At 50.5% G+C, this 20,201-nt stretch overlaps 1 protein-coding gene across 1 annotated transcript; it reads left to right on the top strand.

Moving 5' to 3' along the window:
- Positions 1-1,515: 1,515 nt before the first annotated feature.
- Positions 1,516-20,131, top strand: SORD (sorbitol dehydrogenase). The gene is made up of 9 exons (XM_065641475.1): positions 1,516-1,704; positions 4,651-4,684; positions 5,917-6,081; positions 8,263-8,422; positions 10,772-10,890; positions 11,214-11,279; positions 16,418-16,593; positions 17,413-17,534; positions 18,968-20,131. Exons 1-9 carry the CDS (start codon positions 1,645-1,647, stop codon positions 19,131-19,133), a joined length of 1,068 nt encoding a protein of 355 aa, XP_065497547.1. The 5' UTR covers positions 1,516-1,644; the 3' UTR covers positions 19,134-20,131.
- Positions 20,132-20,201: the final 70 nt, after the last annotated feature.

Here is a 20,201-nt window from a genome sequence, read left to right as displayed (position 1 = left end):
CTCCTGCCCTCAGAGTAACCATGGGGGCGGCTCATGGCGACTAATTTGACACTGGCTCAACTCAGATAAACAGGGAATGACACTGACAGGGAGCAAAGAAATGCATCAGCCCTTGGCTGCCTGGCAGGTGAAACATTTTTACAAGGAAAGCAAATATCCCCATTCATGTATGCCAGAGGAAGCAATAATATTAGAAATGCAGGCTATTTTTAGCTGGTTCTGGGAACTTTGCATGACATACCCTGTAGTTTTTCTGTTTTTCCAAGGAAGTCAAGTTCGGAAAGCTTTTGGCTTCGGACGGCTCTTAGGGAGCACTGGAGAGGATAACCTCTTGAGATCTCTGCCAGCTCCATTTGCCAAGGATCCTGGGCAGAAAACCTCTTATCCCTGAAACCCAGAATCCTCATTAATCTCAAGTTTTTTTCCTGATAAGCCATTCTCCCAGCTGAGATATCCACATTCCAGCAATGCTGCGGCTGGGTCCAGGCAAGCCCATAGGCTTTCTTGAATTTTAGCCAAAGTGCACAGTGACACATCAACTCCGGCTTCACACCAGCGGCGGGATGACCCAAGCCACTCCATTTAGCACAGAAACAGAGAAACAAAGAAATAAACTTAACAGCAGAGTCAATTATACTGTTAAGCGGCATTCTTTATTTTATCAGCGCTGGGGAGCTCTGGGAATCATTCTCCATAAGTGTTCCAAAGACCGGATGCTCTTTCATTGCTTATATTCACATAATTTTCACATAATTTTTACATATGCATTACAATTTTTGAAAATTTTTACATACATCTATACTAAGAAATAATTGATGATGTTATAATTAATTTCTTACTTACATCTATTAATTATTAGTTAAATATAAACTAAGCACTCTGCTTCTAAACAATGTATTACTTAAATCTTCTGCCTCCCTTTTGTCATGCAGAAGGATATAAACCTTGAAAAATATCCCCTCATTTTGCAGGTGGTCAGAAAGCATTTATTTCACGTCAATTGGTTAATTGATGGGTACGTCTTTTATAACTTAACCACAGTATACATTAATTTGGAAGCTCCTTTTCACTGGGTGCCCTGGGGGGAGGCCCAGCCAGGCCTGGGCCTGGGTGCAGGGGCCTGGGCCTGGGCCTGGGCCTGGGCCTGGGCCTGGGTCTGGGTGCAGGGGCCTGGGCCTGGGCCTGGGCCTGGGTCTGGGTGCAGGGGCCTGGGCCTGGGCCTGGGCCTGGGCCTGGGTCTGGGTCTGGGTGCAGGGGCCTGGGCCTGGGCCTGGGTGCAGGGGCCTGGGCCTGGGCCTGGGCCTGGGTGCAGGGGCCTGGGCCTGGGCCTGGGTGCAGGGCCTGGGCCTGGAGTGTGGGCTGGGGCCTGGAGTAGGAGCCTGGGGCAGGGGCCGAGGCCTCGGGTCTGGGGCCAGAGCCTCGGGCCTGGAGTGGGGGCCTGGTGCCTGCGGCCTGCGGCTGGGGTAGGAGCCTGGACCCGGGGCCGGGGTCTGGGGCCGGGCGTGCCCGCTCCGTGCGGCGGGGGCGGCGCCGGGCCTGGCGCGGGGGCGGCCGGGGGCAGAGGGACGGCCCCACCGCGGGAGGCCCCGCCGCCGGCCCTTGGACCTGGGCGCCGCGCCGAGCCCAGCCGAGCCCAGCCGAGCCATGGCGGCGCCGGGGCAGAACCTGGCCGTGGTGGTGCACCGAGCCGGGGACTTGCGCCTGGTACGGGCCGGGGGGAGCGGGCCGGCCCGCGGCTCGGCTGGGCTCGGGGCGGAGGCTGCGGGGCGGGCCCGGGGCGGCCGGGCCGGGTGGTAACGGGGGCGGCCCCGCAGCGCGGCCCGGGCGGGGTGGGGGGAGCCGGCGGGGAGCGCACCGCGGGCCGGGAGCGCTCCGGGGATGAGCCCCGGGGAAGGGCGAGCGGGGCGCGTCCGTCCCCCCGGGGCAGTGAGCGCGGGGTGGAGAAGGGCCGCGGCCGTGCCCGTGCTCGGGGGTGACCCGTGGGTGAAATGGAGCCCAAAGTGTTGACCTGTGGCCAAGGGCCACCCGAGCCCTGCTTTGGGTCACGCAGGGGAAGGAGGGGACGGGGAGCAGAGGGACGGGGAGCGGGTGCTGTTGGGTGCACAGCGCCCTGGAAAAGGCGTTCTCAGAAAGCAGGAGCGGAGGGTGACGTGTTGCTTCGCCGGGCTGACGAGGGGCCAAGCGAGAAGCAGGAAGGATTGGGAGGGAGCAGCCTGTGCCCCAGCGCCCTCGCTGAGGAGGGCCTTGGTTTTTCAGTCGGTGCTTCAAACCGATTCTGCTTCTCTGACTGGGAGCGCTCCGATGTCCCTGGGTGCTGAATCACTGCTGCAGACTGGCGTTTGCTGGTTTGGCAAGTGCTGGATGGGAGAAGGATGATTTACATAGGCAAACATTGACGGGCAGTTTTCTGTGCAAACAGTGCGGGCAGGAGGGCTCTGGGGAACGTGCAGACTTTGGATACCTCCAGCGGCTTGTTTGGGGGATGATTATCAGGGAAACTGTTGATTTTTTTTTTTTTTTTTTTTTTACCATTCCTGCACAGATCAAGCGACACATGCCAAAGGCTGAGCGGTGTTCATGCGGTAATTCCCGTGTGGCTCCAGCCACCTTTGATATAACTGCAGTTTCACTAGGAGCACGTGCAGCCTTACTTCTACTAGAAATAAAAAGCATCGCCACAATGGGTGAGAATGGAGATGGTCCCTCTAGTTCAAGAACACATTTCCAGACCCCTGTGATTTACAAAGGTGTATGAGATGTGAGGGTGGATTCTGGCTCCATCCCATCTACGCTGCTGGTCTCTAAACTGACTTATGCCCAGATGTTTAAGTTTTCCTTGGGATATTTGTACTGCTGGAGACTTCGGAGGTGCCATCGGTGCTCCCCTGGTATTACGGGTGGCCTCTCGGGGTGCGATCATCCCCAGCTTCACTGTGAATGGCGCTTGTTGCATTGCCCTGCTGAGCACGTAAGGAGCTTGAACAGTGAACTCTGCACCTGTTATTTGAGTTATTGATACCTAAAGATAGGTGAGATCATCTTCCCCATAATTCCCATGCCTTTCTCCATTCCTATGGACGTGTTGCCCGCGGGGAGAGTCACCGTGACTTCAGTAGCTGACCCACGTTAACGGGAAACTGCGTTGGCTTCGTTGTTGTTGACTCTCCTCGTGATCTGAGGCGGTTGCCCTGGGCTCACATTTGCTGCCACTTGAGGATTTATTGTTTCTCGTGTGTACCGTATGCTCTCATTTAAATATCTCCTTCCACAGAAAACATTTGCTGCGTTTCCTTCACATCTTCCATTCCACCGGATGCCGTCTCTGAGTTTCTCAGTGAGCACAACACGCATCCTGAAATGCTTTGGGGTCTTCCAGTCTGGTCACCCCCTGTTTTCTGCAAATCAGTGTGGGGATTCACTTTCCACCAAAATGTCTGTTTTTCAGCGTAGCTGTTATTTAAAAACAAAAAAGCATATTGCATGCGCATCGGATATTTTGTATATATGAGGTTACATCTAGGTCGACGACTTTTAAAAAATGATGCTCTGGTCCGTGTCTGTGGTGGGACAAAACAAACACCCCGTGTAGACAAAATGCAGGTGCAGTTCTGAGCACTGAGCATTCAGTAGGTTGGGTTGTATTTTGATTTGTGCTCCAGCTGACACAACTCGGGCTGTTCTGCCCACTGATTGTACAGCAGGTATTCTAACAGAGAAGGAGTTTCCCGAATTTCTCTTTTTGTGCTGTTTAGATTGCTGAAGTCCAAAGTGTGAGTTGAGGAGTACTGCTGGGATTGAGAGTGGATTTAATTAGCTAAAACTCAAACCAGCGCTCCCCAAAAGTAGGAGGGGGTACCCTGCTCTCACTGCTGGAGGGAAATCTTGTGTTCCACATTGTGTAGCAGCTTTTACCTGGGGCAGCGAATACATGGAGGGCTGAAAGCAATCGTGCATCTCTCAAATCCAGAGATCAATTTTCTTGCTAAGTAGATACTGAAGATGCTCTGGCGAGGAGAAATAACCGACCGTGGACTCGTTAATGTGTGTGTAAGAAATTTTTTTTAAAGGAACTGTGTGAATAGGAGGTGCGCTCAAAGGTCTTGCGCTTGGTTTTGGGCTCTAAGATGCATGAAAATTGGAGCGGCAGATGGTTATGAAGAGTTCCTTGGTAGCACTAATTAACTGTGGTGGGAACTTGACCCTAGAGGTGGGTGCTGGGTGGGTGTTGTACTGTCCTGAGGTTGTAAAACCCGACAAAATTATTTCTTTATCTTTCAAGGCAGCTGCGGGAGTTCAGTGCAGGGTGACTCGCGGCCAAGTGACTACTTTGATAATTCTGGTTTTATCCTTCATCCCACAAAGAGGTGTCGTGCCAATTGCAAGAGGATGTGCCTTTAAATGTGATTTACAGTAGTGTTTACGATTGATTTATACCTTGAGTTATTACATAGTAAAATATTTCCTATTATTTATAATAATAACATAACACTTCAATATTAACGTTTTATAGAAACGGGTGGTTCAGAATCTTCCTGGTTACAGAACGTGATTAAGGATTTACCTGAGCTACCCTGGGCTGACTTCGCACCAGGTATTCCCATGGCCACGCACAAACAACTGAATGCTTTTTTATTTTCTTTTTGTCCATAGGAAAACCGTCCGATCCCAGAACCGGGTCCCAATGGTAGGTCTGGAGATGACTGCTTCTGTCTGCTTTTTTTAACAACCCCTTTCTTTTCTCATTCTCTTATGTCGGTCCTTGATGTTGTAAAGAGATACAGTATTCCTGAGAAAGTATAAAATAATCCGAAAAAAGAATGTATGGTTGAAACAGGTAATGCTGCATTTCCAGTTGAAAAGAAGAGCTGGAGCAGTGGCAGATACACCCCTTAATCTGCCTTTTTCCGCTTCCCATCTCATCAGTTCATGTATTTCACGTTAAATGGCTCTTGGGACATGTCAGATGATCTCACTGCAGGACTAAATATTCATAGGCTGGGCGTATGGGCTGATACCCTGTTTCCCTCAAAATAAGACAGAGTCTTATATTAATTTTTGCTCCAAAAGATGCGTTAGGGCTTATTTTCAGAGGATGTCTTATTTTTCCATGAACAACAATCTACATTTATTCTTGAACAAAAAAATCAACATTTATTTAAATGTAGTCATGTCACATTCTGGAACGTCATCATAACTCTCCAAACCTTTAATTCCATCATGAATTTCTCGTGACTCTATTTCCTTTAGAACCATTGGCCCCAATTTCTCATGTCCAGCAATAGCGCTTTCCTCTTGTCCATGTCGCCTGCTCATAATGCACAAATGTCAGCTGTGTGTCAGTTGTCTGCTTTTCTTGGCAAAGAGTCTATCTGTCCTGCTGTATTCTATTGCCAATTAATTTTACTTTTTTTACATGTATAGCTATTTCAATTGGCTTTCTAAATGAACTGTAACTAGGGCTTATTTTCTGGAGTAGGGCTTACATTTCGAGCATGCTAGGGCTGATTTTGGGGGTAGGTCTTATTTTCGGGAAAACAGGGTAGGAATTTGATTCACTAACTCTCCAGGGCTGAATCTCAGCTTAGGAAAAGGAACAAATTAAATGGAGTTGCTCTTTTATTCTTGCTCCAGCGGTAGTCACGCCCCTCTGAGATTGTATAAGCTTTGTTGATGGGGGTCTTACCATATTTTAAACTTTCCTGGTTTGTCAATCCTTTGTATTTCAGCAGATGTCTCATGAATATGCCACCCAACCTCACGCGTGCACGTGCCTTTCTGGTACATTTATTTAATGCTAATAAATTCAAACGTTTCAGTGCCGCCTTGGCCTTTGCGCTGGGGCACGGGGACAGCACATGTGTTGCTCTCCTGAGAAGGTAGGTTTTTTACAAGAAATGTTTTTTCCTTTTGCGGCAGAGGTCCTGCTGCGGATGCACTCCGTCGGGATCTGCGGGTCCGACGTTCACTACTGGCAGCACGGCCGGATCGGGGATTTTGTGGTGAAGAACCCCATGGTGCTGGGGCACGAAGCTTCCGGGACTGTCATCAAAGTAGGGTCGGGAGTGACTCATCTGAAACCAGGTACCTGGAACCAAAACTGTCTTTTTATTTGTTTTCCTGCTGGTCGGTTCATGAGAATGCGTTGATAACAGGCTGTGCTTTTTTGTTAGGTAAATTTATCTGATGTTCTGAGCTGTGAATTCCACAGCGTGACCTTCTCTTTTCAAAGGCTGTCACCATGCTGGCCCTTATAGGTTATGGTATTTCTTCAGTAGGCTTGATCCTGCGATATCTTGAGCTGCTCTGACTTTATTTTAATGCAGAGCAGAATGTCTGCTGCTACGAGGTGCCTTTTAAAGAAGCTAGATAAAGGGTCAGAAAACACGTACGTTGCTTTTGCCAACAACCTGCTGTTAATGTTTCTTCACCGTGTGTGTTCTTGAAGAAGCAAATGGCCTCCTGCAGTGGAGAGAGGTCAATAGAGCGATTGCACCGAGTGCCACGGTGAGACCTCTGCAGTTCACTGTGCTCGTGAATGTTCTGGAAAATGGGCTGAGCGGTGAATTTTGCAAAGTTTACTGATGCTAGCGACTCAGGCAGGGTGGAGAGGATGTGGGAGGGCTGGCAAGAATTGCAGAAAGACCTTACGGGTGCCTGGGCAATAAGATGCAGATGAAAGTCAATGCAAATAAAGTGGTTTTCACTGCAGAAGAAACAAAACCAGCTTCATATCTAAAATGATGGGCTGAGCATCACTGCTGAGGAGTGAGACCTTCGGCTCTGACACAGCCATGGGAACACTGGTGAAAGATGCAAATCAGTGTTAGGGCAGGGACAGAGGCTCGATCAGCGGCCGTCACCGCACGGCTGCGGGCAGGTCTGCTCTCCTCCTTTCCAAAGAGAGATTAAAAAAGCGAAGTTTCCGAGGAGAACAAGGAGTGAGGAGAAGTGTAGCACCGTCTCTGTGACGAATGACTAAGCTGGGAACTTGAGGAGCAGTGGACTAGGTGGCTTTTTGCTCCAATCCATCCTCCTGATGACTGAAAGTCTGTTGGTGGAGAGATTTGGCTTTGTTGGCTTCCTCTGCTGAATAAAAAGGGCCGTCTTGTGTCCCTTCTGTACTTGCAAGTTTGATGTGGTCGTACATTCATTTCTTTAGTCCATCCTGCCTCATGATTGCAAATAAGTAAGTAATTTTTGTCCTGCAGCATGTGTCCTTCCAACAGTCTGGGCTGCTCCATTATAGGAAATTTTTTTAGGAACAATTTCTTCCCCAAAGCGCTGTCGGGCATTGGAACAGGCTGCCCAGGGCAGTGCTGGGGTCACCATCCCTGGAGGGGTTGGACAGCCGGAGATGAGGTTCTCAGGACATGGGGCAGCGCCAGGCGTGGGTTATGGTTGGACTCGATGATCTCGAGGGTCTCTTCCAACCAAAATGATTCTTGAACAAAAAAATCAACATTTATTCAAATATAGTTATCACATTCTGGAACATCATCATAAGTCTCCAAACAGTGAATTCCGTCGTCAATTTCTTGTGACTCTATTTCCTTTCTCCATGTACAACAATCTACATTTACCAATATTCATGAACAAAAATCAACATTTATCCAAACACAGTCATGTTATTATCTTCTGGAACATCATCATAACTCCCCAAGCCCTGAATTCCATTGTACATTTCTTTTGGGGGTGTCTGCTTTTCTTGGCGAAGGGTCTATCTGTTCCTGCTGCATTCTATTGCCAATTAATTTTACTTTTTTACATGTATAGCTGCCTGGACACTATTTAAATTGACTTTATAATGAACTGTAACTAGGGCTTATATTTGGAGTAGGACTTATATTTTGAGCATCCTCAGAAATCCTGAAAAATCATGCTAGGGCTTATTTTGGGGGAAGAAGGCTAATTATTTACTGTTCCAGTTACTACAGATTTGGGAAAAAACTGATCACCTGAGATGAGGGCCACGTTTTCGCTGAGCACAAGGCAGCTGGAGAGGTTTGTGTGTGACTGAGTTTCCACCTGTGTCTGTGCCTCAAACAGCAGCTCTTTTCAATTAACAGTGAAGATCTCGGTGATGAGGCCACTGTGAAGGGAGCGTCAGGAGCTTGGCTGGTGTGGCAGCGTCACCTTTCTCAGCAGATGTCCCTCGTGCTTCTCTCGTGCCAGGGTTTCACGTCATCTTCCCCAGTTTGATGCGACTCGTACCTGCGTGCCCACCTTCTTCCCGAGTAACACCATCTGCTTTCGCCCTGGCAGGTGACCGAGTGGCCATCGAGCCTGGTGTCCCGAGAGAAATGGACGAGTTCTGCAAAACTGGCCGCTACAACCTGTCTCCAACGATCTTCTTCTGCGCGACGCCTCCTGACGACGGGAACTTGTGCCGCTACTACAAGCACAATGCCAGCTACTGCTACAAGTTAGTTGGTGCCCCCTCTGCGGAGAAATATAGGCTCCCTGGGAGGGATTAGCTGAAACAATTGCCTCTTGGCCCTTTTGAGTGTTGCAGGGAGCTCTCTTTACCTGAACACAATGGGTTTTATTGCTTTCTGATCCATAAATAACATGTACAAGGCTTGGATGGCAGCTACTTTGCAAAGAGTCTTGTCAGGCAGGTCTAGTTTATCCCCTCTGCTGCCAGACGTAAATAAACATTTCTCTTGTGTTTACTGGGATGTCACAACTGCTGTACCCTATGATTATTTTCCTTTTCCTATTTGCTCCCTCCTCTTGATTTCTTTTCTGCCGTCTCTTTATATCTTTGCCTTCTTAGGATGGTGCCCGGAGGTTTTTGATTCTCTGAGCTGAGCAAGCTTTACTGCGGCTTTTTGGGAAGCACCTCACTGACTGCTGACACCTCGCTGTGTCATTTACAACAAAGTCATCCTGCTCAGAGCAGAACAGGAACAGAAGGCAGCGTCCCTGCTATGCTGCTTTTTTGTGTGGCACTGAGCGGCCCCGCTAAGCTGCTGGCGTTACGCATCTGTTTTCATATCCAGCTCAGCAAACTGGAATCTCTTCTTAATTGTGGCAGGACTGATGCATTTGCTTAAAAGCAAGTCTATGCTTAAGTACTTTGGCAAATACACTAGAAACCTAAACAAACCTCTGCAACGTTATACTCACATAAATGCATTTACACAAGGAGTTAAAAATAGTCTCAGGTCGTGGCCTCCTGAGACTGATGTACCTGTGGAGCTGCTTCTTTCTCAGTCTGTGTGGAGCTGGTGCTTCCATCCTCAGGGTTGATCTTTGGTGTCTGCAGAGGGCTGGGAGGAGACACCTGAGTGCTCTCCTCGTGAGAGTTCTCGAGCAGGAGGCTCCTTTCAAAGTGGACCGCAAGCAGCCGGTGTCGAGATGAGATGCTGGTCTGGATGGGACAAACTCCTTGTCCAGACCCGCTGTCACTGATGTCCTGTGTGCTGTTAAAATAACATCACAAGTTTTTGCTTGGGAGGGAGCAGCTGGTTTGTAGCTGTTTTCTTCCAGGGAGAGATCTGCTTTTTTCTTCAATTTCAGTAAATAGTACTTGGGCTATATTGTTTTTCTTAAGCTGTGAAATGCAAGGCCTGAATTTGGTGCTCCTGGGTTCAAATCCGCAGTGCCGTGCCCATCTGATGCAGAGCTCATTCGCTGGCACGAGGTCGCTGCCAGCACAGATTTGCCGAGAAAAGATGATGTCTGAGCTCTGTGGGTTCTCACACATCTGGGCAGGTGTTGTCTGTCCTTCAGCAGGTGGACAGACTGTGCTGGGCACTCTGAGCAGAGTGATGGAGGTGGGATTGTGCCCGTTGCTCTCCCCGTTGATGGGACAGTCCCCAGATCCAGTAGGAGCAAATGTGATGCCAAGTGTGACGCCAAACTCTCAGGCAACTAAATGTTTGGAGTCAGCCCTTCGGTGCCTCCTGGAGATAAGGGACATACAGACATCTTACAGCTGCCTTCCCACAACTGTCATTTTCCTTATTTTGTGTTGGCCTGGCTGAGATCTGACCTCAGGCTTCCCAGGGCTGTCACAAAGACTTTCCTCGCAGACACAGCTCCCGGCACTGCCTGAGAGCCCATGCTGGTGGCTTTCTGGAGCGCTGGGATTTATTTCTGGCAGCAGTTCAGATGGCTTTTGCCCCACTCTGCTTTTTTCCACCACTGCGTTACGGTGCTGTTTGTGTCCAGAAGGTGTTAGAGACCCACTGTACACATTTTCCTGACTGCTGGGAGGCTTTGTGATGGGACCAGTCGACTGGTCGAAGCACTTGGTGCATCAAGGGGGGACATCCAGGGGGTGATGGGGACACCTTTGCTTTCTGTAGCATCACCATTGCCAGCAAGATGTTTTCGAAAAGCATGGAGCTGCACGATTCAACCCAGATGAGGGATCTGGGAGCTCAGTGGTGGGTCCCAGCTGTAGGGCAGCCTTCCAGGTGGTACATACACAACTGTGGGGCTTAATCCAAGGGTGGCAAAGGAGTTTTAGGGTTGGCTCACCAAGTACTGGAGAGATGGGGTGGGGAAGTTTGTGTTTGGTGCTCGGGCAAACCTCACTGGTAAATGGTTTAGGTGTCCCGGCTGCTGCTTCAGAGAGAAGGAGCCAATATAACCACTTGAAACACCTTCCAGCCCTGCATTTCTCAGACCATACAATGAGAGTGTATTTTGCCACTGTGGTTTAAACCCGCGTTTGGGTTTTCAGTGTTTCAAATGTCATGGCTTTCCTCATCACTCCCCATAAACCTCTTCGATGACTGTTGCTTGTGTCTGGTTCTTTCAGGCTTCCAGATAACGTCACCTTTGAAGAAGGAGCCCTTATCGAGCCGCTTTCGGTGGGAATCCACGCCTGCAAAAGGGCGGGAGTCACTCTGGGAAGCAAAGTCTTCGTGTCTGGCTCTGGTATGGTGAACATTTTCAGTCCCTGGGCGATGGACAGGGTGCTGCGCTCCAGCGCTGCATTTTGCGCAGCCCAAACGCAATGTGCGGGGTCTGGGCATGCTGAGGGGGCAGAGCAGTGCGTGGTGGTTTCCTTGCGGAGTCTCTCGTGCAGCAGCAGCTCCTGTGGTCTCGCTGCCCTGGGCTCATGGTGCTGCTGCGATCCCAGAGACCTGGAGACGCAGCCAGAGCCTCATGCAGCCTGGGAACACGCTGAGCTCCGCACACGACCAGAGCCCGCGCCTGCTGCTCTCTGGCACTTCCATATGTTCTCCCTTTGTACCCAGGACCAATTGGCCTCGTTAATGTGCTTGTTGCTAAGATGATGGGTGCAGCGGCTGTGGTAATTACAGGTAAGTCCTTTTAACCTATAAGAGTGTGCCTGTTTCCCAAAGTACAACACTTTGAGTAGTTCCACGTTATTCCTTCAAGGTAACTGCTGGGGAAGGCAGCCCAAGCACTGTGGAAAGTCTGTTCATGAATGGAATAGTAGTGTGCCTGTCTGGAGGGAATCCTAATTAACACTTTGTTCCCCAGGACAAGACTTTAATCGCCACTAATTGGGATGTGTGAGAAGGTGCAGGTCACAGCTGGTGCTTCTCTGTGAGGTTAGCGGACCAGGGTAATAACTTCTGCTTCCTGACGCAGACAAGTTGTGTGGGTGGAGTAGCCACCGTGCTTCAAGGACAATAAACCAGAGGCTCAGGAGTGGCCCTTGGGTCAAGCCTAGAGACCTTTTTCAGACTCTGAGCAGGTCTTTTGGGAAGAGGTGACATGTCTGTGTGACGAAGCTCCGAGTTACAGAAGCTCTGTTTGCTCCTGGTGCCTCTGATCACTGACTCTTTTCTTTGTTTGTTTGGGATTTGGTTTGGTTTGGTTTGGTTTTTTCCATTTTGAGCTCTTCTAACCGCAGCTTTGTGTTTTGCCTTTGGCTCATAAGCCTTAAGGATCAAGTTTCATCTTCCCTGTAGTGCTTATAGACCTTGATTGTATTTGCTTCTGGTCTTCACCTGGGCACGCAGACCAGGCAACACAGCATATTTTATACCCTGTTTGGAGATGTTCTTGAGAGATTTGCTCTGAGCAGTTTTTTTCCTTCCTCTGGTAGTCCAAGGTGATGGCCTGGACATGTGTTTTCACAATCTTTCCTGTGTCTCGCCACATTGTCCCTCTCTAATTCTTCTGCCCTTCTTCCCGCTGTCCTGCTAGGGGTTCAATTCCCCTTCTCTTTGCCTGCCTAAGCCAGCCCAGCTCCCTCCACCTCTCCTCAAAGGTCAGGCTCTTCTTGGTGTACCTTGCCCAGAAGAACTGAGAGCTGGAGTAACCTGAGGAGGTTCCCAGGTTGAAATTTCCACCCGAGGCTTGGGCAGGGCCTGGAAGTGGCATTTCCACCGCTCTGATCCTTCTGAGCAGTGGTGACCAGGGGGTTGCTTACAGGTATGACTAGACAACAAACACAGGTTGCTGTATCTTTTTTGGGCCGAAGACCCAATGTGGACCTTTCAGAAGGCTGTCACTCCACCTCCCACGCTTCAGGCCAGGTGTATTTTTGACCTCTCTTGCCATTTTCAGGTTGAGAGACCAAATTCAGGTCGCACCCTCTTGCCTTTGCGGAAGCATTCTTCAGGAGCAGCTCATGTCAGAACCAGGGCAGGTGGTTGCCTTCTCCTCCCTAAATCCTCTTGCTGCTGAGTCCAGGGCACTTTTCACTCCGCTGACCCCACCCTGCAGGCGTGTCCTTGGTGAACGTGATCAGTCCGGGCCTCGGATTTCGGGAAGCGTCGTCATTTGGGGATGATGGTTGCTATAGCAGGAGGAGCAGCTCTGCCTCTTGAATCACACACGAGCTGAGCTGGTGCAGGGGCTGGTGTGAGCCCATCAGTGGGTGGGGAAGGGCTGGGTGAGCTGGCAGGGCTTGGTGGGGCTGAGGCAGCTGGTTCAGGGCTCCAGGTGACCGTAGGAAGCTCTTGGTACCTGGTTTATAGGGTCAGCAAGCTCAGCGACACGAAATTAACCCCTTCTGATCTTTATGCCTTGGCCTAGGTAACAATCCTGACTTGTAGGCATCTCCCACCTGAGAGGTGTTTGGCAGAGATGCTCAGAGACACCCGGGGAGGTGCTGGCCCTGGTCAAATATTTGTATGTGACACGAGCCAAGGAAAGGGTTTAGTTTGGCTCGTTGCTGCGGGGGATTTTGCTACCCTTCTCAAGGAACTGCTTTTTGCCTTGGCTTTAGGAGCCAACACCTGCGAGGTGACTGTCTGCCCACAAAGGCCCCTCTTGTGCTTTGCTACCAGATTCTTTGGGTTTTTATGATGTGTTTGTCTGTGAAGAGTTTTGTCTGGGCAGCACTTATGGCTTTAAACGTTTGAGTTTGTTTTGACAAGCCGCACACAAATACAGAAATACCTAGAAGAGCTTTTTCCTGACCAGGGCAGAACTCACCTCCTGCAGCTTCTGCGGCAATTGTCTTTGGCATACCTGGAGTCGAGGAGTTTAGGAAAGTTACGTCTGTGCCGAGGGGTCGGGTCCCTTCTCTGGGACCTCCAGAGAGCAGCTGGCACCATAATTAGACACTGATTTCTCAGCCCTACCCTTCCAAAGGCTGGTCTGTGCCAGAGCTTGGTGATAAAAGCTGTTAGCGCTTCTGATAACCTTTGCTCTTCTCCCTGAAGTGCTTTATTCCTGGGAGGCTGGTGTTCTCCCTTTTCGGGGGGTGTGTGTTGTATTTAACGGCCTGCAGTTGGGTGGCAGAAGATCAATTTGTTCCATGGGTCCTCATCTTCTCTTCCCTAAGGCCTGTGGCTTTCTTTGCTCCTCCTCCACTCCTCCTGGTTGATTTTTATGGGCAGCTTTCTCCTGTCCTTCTGCCTTGCTGTGGACATTGCTGAAAAGCTGCTTTTCTCCTTACGGGCACACAAAAGAGCATCCTTAATCCCCAGCAAGTGGAGGGACAGTTTGGGCATTCGTATGGCAGTGTTGGGCTGTCTTGCCTCACTCTGTCACTAAAGGTACGCTTAGTAATTCCTACTTAAGGGAAACTATTCCCCTTGCGTTGTCTCAGTGTGAAGTCTTGGGTGCCGGTGTCTCCAGAAACCCTGGAAGTCAAGGTCAGGGAAGATGAATAGCTGGACAGAGTTCAGCTCCTTTGTGAAAAAAGATCAACATAGAAAGTGTGAGAGCTTCCAGAATATTTGCCTCTTAATTTGGCTTATAAACCATCACAAGAAGCTTAAGTGTGATTTAATAACTTCCGTGGGAGCAGAGATACAAGAACTGGCAGCCAAAACTTTAATTAGCTCCAAGCAGCCAGGAAGTGAAAACAAATTTCTGCCTAGAGGTGAGATGCAACCTTTAATTGTATAACAGACCAGTTTCCCAAGAGCTATGTGAGGATTCACATCCGAACAACTTGGTCCTTCTTGAGACTCACAAATGTCTGGAGCTCTAAACAGCATGGTGACCTTCTCATTTGATAACGTGCACATCTGTCCGCTTCATTAAGTCATTCATTAGGCCAGGTGTACCAAGGTGGTATCACAGTGGGGTCTGACCGTGTTGCTGCCGCGTCCTGTGCACCTCTCTAACCCCAGGACATCCTTCCTGAGCAGGTCAGCAAACTAGAGGCCAGCTGTAGTTGAGATGTGGAGTTCTGCTGCCTGAGAGCAGCTTTTGTGGCCTGGCAGGACAGCCTGTCGCTCCTGTTGCTCCAAGACACTTGTCACTGGATGTATTTCTGCCAAAGAGACAGTATAAAATATATTAGTGAGTGGACAGATAGTACAGACGGCTGAATCCAGCGGTATCTGCTGCGCACGGGTGTTGTGAGCAGGGAACATCGCGGGGAGTTGGGTCCGTGGCTGGGAGCGCTGTGGCCTCCTCGCTGTACACAGAGATTTGGGAGACAGCAGCCACCAGGCACAAGTGCTTCTGAGTTCTTCAGGTGCTCCAGAAGTAGCAGCTCTTGTGCCTTCGGAGGTCTCTGGGTGCAAATCTGCCAGCAAAGACCTTGCAAACAACCTGAGGCTCAGAGCTCTGGAGGGACAGAAGTGACTCACATCTCCTGCAGCCACAGGAACCAGAACCCACCTCGAGGCTTCCTGGGTGATGCTGCCCTCAACTTTTCAGCCTTGGCTTTTTCTTCTTCGCCTGCATTTTATGACTCTTTGTTCTCACTTCTTGAAACTCCCTCCACAGACCTCCTGGGTGCTCATCTTGGTGGGTGTCCCCTCACCCGGCATCCCAAACGCTCCTGCTGCTGGCGGGGGCACGTCCATCGCCTGTCCCGGTGGTGAGGAACGTCACATTCTCGGCACGATGGGCAGGGCAGGTCCTCTGGCCTGGCTTCCTCCTCGCGCTGAGTCAGAGCGGCTCATGTTGGAGCAGCGGCATTGCCCTCCTCCTCTTTTCCCTTAATATTTCCCCCTACGCCCACCTTTAACTTCTCTGAAGACAGTGTCCTCGTGGGAGCAGTATTTTCTTTGTGGTGAGTATGCTGTGCATCCTGGAGACAAGTATGGCCTTGGCAAAGCATGATTTTCCAAGTCTTCAAGCCTAGGAGACATTGTCCACCCCTCAGTCTTGGTTCTAGGAAATCTTGGCTGTTATTATACATCCTCCTTTGATCTGAACATCTTTTCGAGTGCCAACACACTGTAGAGCAGAGAGCTCATGATCTGCTCTCATCTGGTACCATTAGAAGCGAAATGGCCGCGCTAACGATCCTCTGAGCCTGACGTCTCCAGTCTGAAAGGCTCCTTGGTCTTGTGTTGTCTGTAGCCAGGTGATTTCTGAGCATCAGGGCATAAAATCAAAGCAACCTTGTCCCTGCGTGGTGCCCTTTGGATCATAAAATCATTTCAGTTGGAAGAGACCCTTAAGATCATCGAGTCCAACCATAACCTAGGGAGATGTATGACCCGATGTTCTCATAGAAGACACCCCTTGGGTCTGGCGGTGACGGTTGTTCCTTCCGCTGGCCATTGCTTTGTGTGGTGTGGGTTTTGTCTGTGAGCTTAAGCTCTTTGAATCACACCCTCAAGCTTCGACATCTCCCAAGTCTTTGAGTTGTCCCCATCACTTGTCCTTTTCTGCCTGTCCAGAAAAGCAGGCAGGTGTCCTCCCGGCCTTGCGTGAGTTTGAGGGAGGGAGTGTAGACCCTTTCTTTCCTCTCCTGGTTGTAGCTGCCCTGTGAACATGTGTTCAGACCCCAGATCAATGTGCTTCCATCAGGGCTCCTCGATGGTGGCCTGCTTACTTTGGTCTGGGTGGACTAGATAAATTTTTGAGAATGTACTAGTGGACCGGAGCTTTCCATCTTCTCCTACCATGTAACAAATCCTCTCTTCTCTCCTGAGATAGCTGACAGCTGGTCACCAAAGCAGGTGGCTCTGTTGAGATAAGGGTGGGAAGCAGATTGCAGGCTCAAGTTCTTGCACCTATTCTGCTTCGTGTAGTGCTCCAGCTCTTGCCTTGTTTTGTTTTTCCCCAGATTTATCCACCTCTCGCCTGCAAAAAGCCAAGGAGGTGGGGGCGGATTTCACCATCCAGGTGACGAACGAGACCCCGCAGGAGGTGGCCTCCAAGGTGGAAGCTCTGCTGGGCTGCATGCCCGAGATAACGGTGGAGTGCACCGGGGTGCAGGCCTGCATCCAGGCTGGCATCTACGTGAGTACCGCTCGTCCCCGGGGCGCAGCAGCGATGCCCGTCCTCCTTCTGCAGCGAATAGCAAGTTATTTCGCTCCCCTAGTGTTTCGTTTCACTGAGCTTGGTGGGGGGGGCGAGAAGGTGCTCGTCAGTTGACAGACGTACAGAGGGAATTAAAGAGTTAACGCCTTTGCAGACAGCATGGACATAGTTGTCTGATTTGATGCTCAAGTGCTTTACCACTTAGCAGAGACCACAGTAAAACCCTGAAACCCAAGCACGGCTGTGCAGCTGTATCAGGCAGCTGGAACAAGTAGGGCAGCAGTTTCCATTACATTGAAGTTATGTCCAAATAAAGAGAATAATTAAGAAAATTAATGCCAGCAGGTGATGCAAGCAGTTAAGGAGGGGTTGTTTTGCTGTCATGGAGGACATGGAGAAGGTAGCGCAGAATTTCACAGTGAAAGGACAGGAGACAAATGGGACAAGCTGCAAAAAGAGAAATTCCAGTGCAGCATCGGGCTCTTAGTTTTAAATCTCTCCCACTGAAATCTGGAAGTACTTTTTGTTCTCGTGAGTGCGAGTCATTTTTCAGAATGAGATTTAGATACCAAAATCCTTCAGAGACTTTTGAAAAATTGCTTTTTAAGCCTTATTTATTGCATGTTTCAGGCTTAGGGGCTCCTGACAACATCCTGCCTCTCCGCACCTTCTCCGCTGTGCCCTGCACAGCCCATTACAGCCCCAAAGTGCGGCTTGATTTTTTTACAGACATTTACATAGGCTCTGATGACTGGGTTTTTTTGCAAAATAGAATATATTTGTGTGTTTGTTCTCCAGGCCACTCGTTCCGGTGGGACCTTGGTGCTGGTGGGGCTGGGGCCTGAGATGGTGACGGTGCCCATGGTGAACGCGGCCGTGCGGGAGGTCGACATCCGGGGGATCTTCCGCTACTGCAACACGTGAGTCTCCTGCAGGGTGGCCCCATGTGTCTCCAGCTCTGGCCTTGGGATATTCTTGCTCTCCGCAAGGAGAGAGGACACGGAAAAGGCTGTTTTTCCTTACAGTTGGTTGAACCCCTTGTCACCCTGTGAACCTAGCGCTGCGGTGCAGGCAGCGTGATGGATGTGTCTTGCGTTTTTTTCCTGGAAGAGCCTTGGCCACCGCAAAGCTGTCCAGTTGGGTTGTCCTGCTGTCCTATTTCACGCAGCATTTGGTGCAAACAAAGGAAAAGGCCCGACAAACCCTTACTCTGCTGTAAGCAAGCAGGCCAAAATGATTTAAAAATATATAATTAGTATTTGTGCTTTCAACTCATGTCCCGTAGAAAGGGCAGGCCAGGTGCTGGTGTGTTTTGGAGGAGACATTTCTGGATATATATTCTGGATATATCCAGAGCCAGTGTGAAGGTGTGTGCTCTCTGTGGAGAACCGAGCCGCATGGCTCGTGCACAGGTAGATATTTTAGCGTACTGAGAGCTGGCCTTGCCTGAAGGCAGGAAAAGCTCAGCTGTTCTCTCCTTGGTCTTGTTTTCCGTGGGCGGACCCAGCGTTGCACCCTTGCAGCCTGGTTTCTGCTGTCTTCAGAGCTGTAGTTTCTCCCTTGCAGAGCAGGAATCTCTGCTTAGTGCACAGAGATTGTTTTCCAGGAAGGATTTGTGGAGTGCAGTCAAGCTCCTTCTTAAGGAAGTGATGGAGTCACCATCCCTGGAGGGGTTGGACAGACAGAGATGAGGTTCTCAGGGACACGGGGCAGTGCCAGGGGTGGGTTATGTTTGGACTCGATCTTGAGAGTCGTTTCCAACCAAAATAATTTTATTCAATTCTACTCTAAAATGACAAATGTCTTTAAGTAGGTGGTTTGGGAATTAGGTGAGCTGCTGCATCCCTTTGTATCCCCATCACTCTAATTTGGCCCATTCAAATGGAGGGACGAGGCGACCAAATCACGTGGGTCTCAGCCCAAGCCGAGGCTGGAAGCTGATCGAGGCTTTTCCTTTCTTCTCCCTGCACCGAGCTGGTGAGTTTGGACTCCACAGCGATCAGTCTGCAAAGAAGGGGGCAGGGCAAGAGCAGCACAGCAGTTTTGTTTTTCATTCGATGCTTCGGTTGTTTCCTGTGATTTTCACTCATTTGGCCTCTCGAGGGTGAAGCGGCGCCAGATCTCTGTGTGTGGCAGTGCCTCCCTTCTTGGTGCTCAGCAGCACAAAGCAGTTGGCTTGTCCCACCTCCCACACCTGACGCATGAGGTTTCCCCTCTAAAAGCTCGTGGGCAAAACTCCCCTTGGCTTCCCTCGCTGCGGAAATTACTGTAACAAAGCCAGACTCCTCTGTGCTCTTTCCTTGGGGTGCCAAACTGGCAACTTCTCTCACCTCGTGCTCCGTTCCCCTGGCAGGTGGCCGGTGGCCATCGCTCTGCTGGCGTCCAAGCGGATCAACGTCAAGCCCTTGGTAACCCACCGCTTCCCCCTGGAAAAGGCTCTGGAGGCCTTCGAGACCACCAGGAGGGGCGAGGGGGTGAAAGTCATGCTGAAGTGTGACCCCACCGACCACAGCCCCTGAGCCACTGCCATCCCGGCCCTGTCCCCACCACACCGCCTGCGCGGGATGCCAAGCATGAGGCCGCTGGAGGTCGATGTCCGGCTGTTGCGTGTTTGCACCGTCACCTTATGCAGGCGCTGCTTTGTAATAGAGCTAGAAAATCAAACGATAATGAGGGTGAATGGCACTGAGGGGTAGATACATCGTTAGGGTATTAACAGGTAACTACAAACCAGTAGGGTTTGAATCAAAATGCTGCTATTTGTTTAGACGATGGTTCGCATCGTTGGCTCTCCTGCAGCAGACCTGGAAGAGCCTGGTTCTCTCTGCGTGCATCGAGCAGAGCCGCCTGTGTGTCCGCAGGGTCTGTCTGTGCGGACGCGCTGCGGGAGGCGTCACCGGGCGTGGGGGTGACGGGAGGACGGAGATGCTGGCACTCCGCCTTCCCACCCAGCTCTGGAGAGCCCAGTGTGAATCCTCCACTTTCCAGTCGCCCCATCCCTCAGGGATGCTCAGGGACTGCACAGCCTGTGGAACAAAGCCCTGCACGTTCAGATCGTTCTCTCCGTGCTCTTTGCAAACAGCAGACTGTGAGCCCAGAGCTTTTTTGGAGAAGACGTTCTGGAGGCCAGCTGGGACCATATCTGCTCCATGCGGGGCAGCAAGGATCTGCAAAGCTTCACTGGGATGTGTGCGCGGGTAAACTGAGGCAGAGAGCCCTGTCCTGTGTGGCTCCCAAGGAGGGGCTGCAGCTGGGGGCACAGCTCGCTTTTTAGCGTGTGGGGAAGCGCAGGTGAGAAGTTAAGGGACAGCATCACTCAAAGGTTTTACCACTGCAAACAAATTGTAACTTTGGGGGGATATCGGGCCTTGCTGCTGAGTTTGTGAGCCAAGAACCAGGTACTAGTGAAGTAGCAGGTTGCAGATGACAAAATCTAATATTTGATTATGGTTATGTTAATTTTAACACCGGGAGATCAGTCCCTTTCTTGGGCCGGTACTGAACTTTCCTCAATAAATGCTGCCTACCTGCTGTGTTTGTGTCCGTTCAAGTGTTGGGTGGGTGGTTTGAAGGGGTCTCTGACTTCG

This window comes from Caloenas nicobarica, chromosome 10, assembly GCF_036013445.1.
Source record: "Caloenas nicobarica isolate bCalNic1 chromosome 10, bCalNic1.hap1, whole genome shotgun sequence".
NCBI classification, from domain to species: Eukaryota; Metazoa; Chordata; class Aves; order Columbiformes; family Columbidae; genus Caloenas; species Caloenas nicobarica.
This window is presented reverse-complemented; position numbering and strand designations above follow the sequence as displayed.

What these genes read in the sequence shown, in the direction of transcription:
- SORD (XM_065641475.1), top strand. Translation starts at nt 1,645, where the DNA reads ATGGCGGCGCCGGGGCAGAACCTGGCCGTGGTGGTGCACCGAGCCGGG. An exon ending in CCCAGAACCGGGTCCCAATG is followed by an intron (nt 4,685 to 5,916) that starts GTAGGTCTGGAG and finishes CTTTTGCGGCAG; the next exon opens with AGGTCCTGCTGCGGATGCAC. An exon ending in AGCGGCTGTGGTAATTACAG is followed by an intron (nt 11,280 to 16,417) that starts GTAAGTCCTTTT and finishes GTTTTTCCCCAG; the next exon opens with ATTTATCCACCTCTCGCCTG.